The sequence below is a fragment of the Ursus maritimus genome (genome assembly GCF_017311325.1).
Source record: "Ursus maritimus isolate PB19 chromosome X unlocalized genomic scaffold, ASM1731132v1 scaffold_X1, whole genome shotgun sequence".
Taxonomy (NCBI): domain Eukaryota; kingdom Metazoa; phylum Chordata; class Mammalia; order Carnivora; family Ursidae; genus Ursus; species Ursus maritimus.
The window spans coordinates 1,465,742-1,471,786 of record NW_024423319.1 but is presented as its reverse complement, the minus strand read 5'-3'; the positions used below and the strand labels follow the sequence as shown (position 1 = coordinate 1,471,786).

The 6,045-nt window shown below is 62.4% G+C and overlaps 1 protein-coding gene across 2 annotated transcripts in view; it reads left to right on the top strand.

The window, feature by feature from the left end:
• The window catches only part of FLNA (filamin A), a 24,826-nt gene that overhangs the window by 16,659 nt on the left and 2,122 nt on the right, over positions 1-6,045 (top strand). For both annotated transcript variants that reach the window (XM_040626828.1, XM_040626822.1), the window contains 11 exons: positions 2,248-2,388; positions 2,479-2,607; positions 2,816-2,989; positions 3,086-3,247; positions 3,342-3,545; positions 3,624-3,776; positions 3,892-4,014; positions 4,136-4,402; positions 4,551-4,688; positions 4,890-5,005; positions 5,521-5,653. In XM_040626828.1, coding sequence (XP_040482762.1) covers positions 2,248-2,388; positions 2,479-2,607; positions 2,816-2,989; positions 3,086-3,247; positions 3,342-3,545; positions 3,624-3,776; positions 3,892-4,014; positions 4,136-4,402; positions 4,551-4,688; positions 4,890-5,005; positions 5,521-5,653 — 1,740 coding nt within the window. The remainder of the gene's footprint in view (positions 1-2,247; positions 2,389-2,478; positions 2,608-2,815; positions 2,990-3,085; positions 3,248-3,341; positions 3,546-3,623; positions 3,777-3,891; positions 4,015-4,135; positions 4,403-4,550; positions 4,689-4,889; positions 5,006-5,520; positions 5,654-6,045) is intronic.

Sequence of the window (6,045 nt, the reverse complement as noted above, 5' to 3'; positions counted from 1 at the left end):
GGTAGAATAGGCTCCAGGATCTGAGAGGACAGGCAGGGGAGCAGGACTTTGGGGGCAGGGGCAGGGCCAAGACTGGGCCACAGGAGTGGTTTCAGTTCACCTGGCCACTGTGTGCAGAACGGAGGCAGAGAGCCTAGTAAGGGAGCCAGAGTCACCTTCGGGTCAGTCAGAGTGGTGGCTTGGGCCAGGTTGGTGGCGATGCGTTTTAAGTGGGGAGCCAACTTGGGAAGTGTAGTGTGAGGATGGAGCAGCCCAGACCTGCTGACGGATGGCACTAGGCACCGGGCGGGGAAAGTGAGCAGCTGGAGCTAACCGTGAGCTCAGGGCCCGAGTTGCGGCCTGGGCGGCGGTCCAGATCACAAGCTGTGGAGAACGGCTGTGGGTGGGAGGTGAAGCCTCCCAGGGCAGGGAGGGCAGCAGGTGGCCAGGTCTGGAGCTTAAGAGAGCCACGGAAGGCCAGCGTGGAGCCTAGCACAGCAGGAGCCCTCGGCCAGCGGGGAAGCTCCGTGGCAGGCTGGCCGGGGCTACCCCTTAGACAGCCCTTGAGTGGGTTTGGTGCTCCTGGCTGCTTCCCTGCAGGGGCTGGGCTACAGGAAGCACTCTCACTGCCAGGCCTCGCAGCCCACAGCCCCCTAGGCCTTCACGGCTAAGCTCAAACCATAACGTCACTGTCCCTCCCCTTTCCTCGGGCACTCTGGGGCCCTAGAGGCTGCTCAGCTGCTCTGCCCTTGCAACCTAGCGGCGGTGGCTGTGGCTTGGGCCTCCTGTTCCTCTTTCCCCTGGGTGCTGCCACTACCCGCTATGCTGTGCTGCTTGGGCGCTAACCCCCGCTACCTCCCTGTTTCCCTGCTCCCGGCTCCCTGCCTGTGCCGGGCTGCACCTGGCCACCCCCACCACAAGCCTCCGGTTGAGCGAGTGTTCTCAGTTGTCAGGAAACTCCAGTTTGACCTTCAGGCCTGGGGGGCGGGAGGCAAGCGTCACGCACACGCGCACACACACACACACACACACACACACACACACACACACGCTGCAGCAGGACTCCGCCTCACCGCATCTGCACACAGCGCTGGGGTCCAGGGCCGGGCTGTGGACCCAGCCAGGGTGCTGGTGTTGGTCCACAGCACTGGCTGAGGTCAAGTTGGCGGGGGAGATGGCGGCAAACACTCGTGTCCTGACGGCAGTGGTGGCCTCATGGGCCTCTGGGCCCCTTCCTTTCTCCCAGACACCTGTGTGCCACCCATCAGGCCTTCCCCATGTAGGGCTATCCCCAAGATAGGACTCCCTGGCTTGAGGCGGCTCAGGGGAACCTTTCCTGCCTTCTGAGAAACCACTCAGCATCCCAGCTTGGGGCAGGGGTTGGGGGCGGGAGGCCCGGCTGCGCTTGGTGGTGGCAAGAAGAGGCCTGGGCGGGTGGCAAGCAGATGGGAGCAGCTCAAGTGCCGAGCTCACACACTGGCCCCCCCTTTGGGGACCCGCCCTGCCCCACCAGGTGCTGGCATTGGCCCCACCATCCAGATTGGGGAGGAGACGGTGATCACTGTCGATACCAAGGCGGCAGGCAAAGGCAAGGTGACCTGCACTGTGTGCACACCCGACGGCTCCGAGGTGGACGTGGATGTGGTAGAGAACGAGGATGGCACCTTTGACATCTTCTACACAGCCCCGCAGCCGGGCAAATATGTCATCTGCGTGCGCTTTGGTGGCGAGCACGTGCCCAACAGCCCTTTCCAAGTGACGGTCAGGAGGGGCCGGGGTTGAGGGGTCTCGGTGGAGCCTGCCCTGTCCCTGCCCTCTATGACACCACACTCTCCCAACTCTTTTGTGTTGCTCCGCAGGCTCTAGCTGGGGACCAGCCCACAGCGCAGCCCCCACTTCGGCCTCAGCAGCTGGCCCCACCTTACACCTATGCTCAGGGTGGCCAGCAGACCTGGGTACGGCCTCAGCTGCCTCGTTCTGGCTCTCCTGGCCCAAGGGGACACTTGGGGGCTGGCCAGCGGGGTGTCCCATGAGGCCCCCTCCTACGGCCCCTCACTTGGGCCCTCTGTCTCCACTGCAGGCCCCAGAGAGACCCCTGATGGGTGTCAATGGGTTGGATGTGACGAGCCTGAGGCCCTTCGACCTTGTCATCCCCTTCACCATCAAGAAAGGCGAGATCACGGGTGAGTGGGAGAGGAAAGAGCTGGGGAGCCACAGAGGCCAACATTTGCCAGCAGGTACCCTGACCCTGGCCTCACTACCCCACAGGGGAGGTGAGGATGCCCTCGGGCAAGGTGGCGCAGCCAGCCATAACTGACAACAAGGATGGCACTGTGACCGTCCGCTACGCACCCAGTGAAGCTGGCCTGCATGAGATGGACATCCGCTACGATAACATGCACATCCCAGGTACGCCTCACAGGGGCCTGGGCTCGGGGGGCGGAAGCCTGGGGAGGTGACACAAGACCCCATTCCGCATGGCCCCTTTTCCTGCCTCAGGAAGCCCCCTGCAGTTCTATGTGGATTACGTCAACTGTGGCCACGTCACTGCCTATGGGCCTGGCCTCACCCATGGAGTGGTGAACAAGCCTGCTGTCTTCACCGTTAACACCAAGGATGCAGGAGAGGGTGAGCGGCAGCTCTGATCTTAGCCTGCCTGTGTGCCGAGGGACGCCCCCCTCATCCAGTGTGCCCAAAAGCTGGGTACAAGGGAGATGCTCCCTGAATGGGGCCCCCCACCCTGCCGCCCTGGCCTCTGCTTGCCTGCTGGGGCTCTTCCCCCCTCAGCACACCGTTCCTGGGTGTTGTTCCCATCCTCACCCATGACTCTCTCTAGGGGGCTTGTCCCTGGCCATCGAGGGCCCATCCAAAGCAGAAATCAGCTGCACTGACAACCAAGATGGGACCTGCAGTGTCTCCTACCTGCCCGTGCTGCCCGGGGATTACAGCATCCTGGTCAAGTACAACGAACAGCACATCCCGGGCAGCCCCTTCACTGCCAGGGTCACAGGTAGGTGGCACTGGGAGCAGTGATGAAAGCGGGCAGGTGGCAGGGTGGGTGCGGTCTCCCTCCGCACCTGGACATGCAGTGACTGTCCCCTGGCAGGTGATGACTCAATGCGCATGTCCCACCTGAAGGTGGGCTCTGCTGCTGACATCCCCATCAATATCTCTGAGACGGACCTCAGCCTGCTGACGGCCACGGTCGTGCCACCCTCGGGCCGGGAGGAGCCCTGTCTGCTGAAGCGACTGCGCAATGGCCACGTGGGTAAGAGGTTGAGGGGCAGGGCCTTCTGGAAAGGAGGGAGGCTGTGAGGGGAGGGCATGCCTTTCCCTAGCTGACAGCCCTGCCCTGTGCCCAGGGATCTCGTTCGTGCCCAAGGAGACAGGGGAGCACCTGGTGCATGTGAAGAAGAATGGCCAGCATGTGGCAAGCAGCCCCATCCCAGTGGTGATCAGCCAGTCGGAGATTGGGGATGCCAGCCGTGTGCGGGTCTCAGGCCAGGGCCTCCATGAAGGCCACACCTTTGAACCTGCAGAGTTTATCATCGACACCCGTGATGCAGGTAGATGGTGGTGGCCTACCAGCTGGGGCAAGAGCCCTGGGCTTGGCCCCCCCTGGCTCAGCGGTGTCCCTTCCACAGGCTATGGCGGGCTTAGCTTGTCCATTGAGGGCCCCAGCAAGGTGGACATCAACACAGAGGACCTAGAGGATGGCACATGCAGGGTCACCTACTGCCCCACAGAGCCTGGCAACTACATCATCAACATCAAGTTTGCTGATCAGCACGTGCCTGGTGAGTGTGACACCCACACAGCCCCTGTGACTGAGCCGCCCTCCGTGCCGCACACCAGAGCCTGCCCGTGGAAATGTAACCTGTACGATATGCGGGCTGTGCTCTCTTCCTGCAGGCAGCCCCTTCTCTGTGAAGGTAACAGGAGAGGGCCGGGTGAAAGAGAGCATCACACGTCGGCGACGGGCCCCTTCGGTGGCCAATGTTGGCAGTCATTGCGACCTCAGCCTGAAGATCCCTGGTAGGAGCTGTAGGGAGCCAGGGAGGGGCCCTGGGGAGTCCTGGGCCCCAGCCCCAGGTGGCCCCAAACAGAGAGGTGGGGCCCAGGACTCTTGCTCACCAGGCTGTCCCCCTACCTGCAGAAATTAGCATCCAGGACATGACAGCCCAGGTAACCAGCCCATCAGGCAAGAGCCATGAGGCCGAGATTGTGGAAGGGGAGAACCATACCTACTGCATCCGCTTCGTGCCTGCCGAGATGGGCATGCACACAGTCAGCGTCAAGTACAAGGGCCAGCATGTGCCTGGGAGCCCCTTCCAGTTCACCGTGGGGCCCCTGGGGGAAGGGGGAGCCCACAAAGTCCGTGCTGGAGGCCCTGGCCTGGAGAGGGCTGAAGCTGGAGTGCCAGGTATGCGTGCTTCTTGGCAAGGCTTTTGCTCTTCTGGGCTGGGGTGGGGTCGAGGAAGGAGCTAGCAGCCATGTTGACGTCAGCCATGCTTGGAGGGGACCGAGGCCAGGATAGCAGCCCTCTCTGAGGACACCATGTTTTCCCACAGCTGAATTTAGCATCTGGACCAGGGAAGCTGGCGCTGGGGGCCTGGCCATTGCTGTTGAGGGCCCCAGCAAGGCTGAGATCTCCTTTGAGGACCGAAAGGACGGCTCCTGTGGTGTGGCTTATGTGGTCCAGGAGCCAGGTACTGAGAGCTTGGCTGGAGTCAGGGGAGGCGGCACCTGGGTGTGGGTGTTGGTCTGGGTCTACATGGACGGCTCCACCTTGTTCCCACCCTCCACCCTGAGGTCCCGGGGCCATCCAGGCTATTTGTGGGAAGTGGGAGGTGTAAACACTGACAAACAGGGGCCTTCCAGCATGCCCTGTGTGCTCTCTCCCTGCCCAGGTGACTACGAGGTCTCGGTCAAGTTCAACGAGGAGCACATTCCCGACAGCCCCTTCGTAGTACCTGTGGCTTCTCCGTCTGGCGATGCCCGCCGCCTTACTGTTTCTAGTCTTCAGGTGAGGCACTGAGAGAAACCGCCTGCCTGGGGCTCCTGGGCCCGGCCAGACCAGAGCCGCCGCACAGAGCAGGCCTTGGCCCTGTGTCAAGTGACCCGCCCAGCCCAGCTCAGGGCGCCGGGCCTCTGCTCTGGCCGGGTGCAGCCCATGCTTGGGGTTGGCAGGAAGCACCCCTGCCCGCTGTGTGGAGTTTTTCTCGTGTCTCAGGTCTAAAGGCTTTGAACAGAAGCCTGTGCCCGTTGAGCACCAGGGCTGAGCTTTAAAGAGGGACAGCCTGCCAGGGCTGAGGGCTGCCCTCCATTCCTGCTGCCTGGGTGTATGATTGCAGCGTGTGGATCATGGGGGTGGGGGCGTGTGCATGTAGCTTACTGGCCCCCAAGAATCAGTGGCTCTCCCTCTTTAAACCAAATTGGACGCCAGATGGGTAAGTGTAACCCCAGGGGCCTTCCTGCTGCTGGGGCCCTGCTCTTCCGTGCCCCAGCCACCCTGTCTAACCACATCTGCTATGCTTCCAGGAGTCAGGGCTAAAGGTCAACCAGCCAGCCTCTTTTGCAGTCAGCCTGAACGGGGCCAAGGGGGCGATCGATGCTAAGGTGCACAGCCCCTCGGGAGCCCTGGAGGAGTGCTATGTCACAGAGATCGACCAAGGTGAGGCCCTGTCCCTGCCCGGGCCACCCATCCATCTTCCCTGGCCCTGCTGGGAGCAGTGGGCCTGCCCAGCTGGCTGGAAGCAGACTGAGAGTACAGAAGGAAGGTACAGATTCTGTAAGCAGGGTCCAAATGCTGAGGCTCCCTCAGCCAGGCAACTCTTCCCCCACTTGTGAGCCAAGCCCTTTGGGGGGGTGGTCCGGCTCCAAAGCCACAGCTTCTAGGAAGGAGAAAGCCTGCCGCAGGCCGCACGATGCAGTCTCCCGAGGGAGAGACCCAAAGTCTGGCCACGGGGCTGGCCCACTCCTTAGCCGGGGCCTGGCACTTGCCAGATAGGTCTAAGGCAGCCTGGAGGTGAGAAGAGCTGGTTCAGCCAATTTCACTAGTCTCAC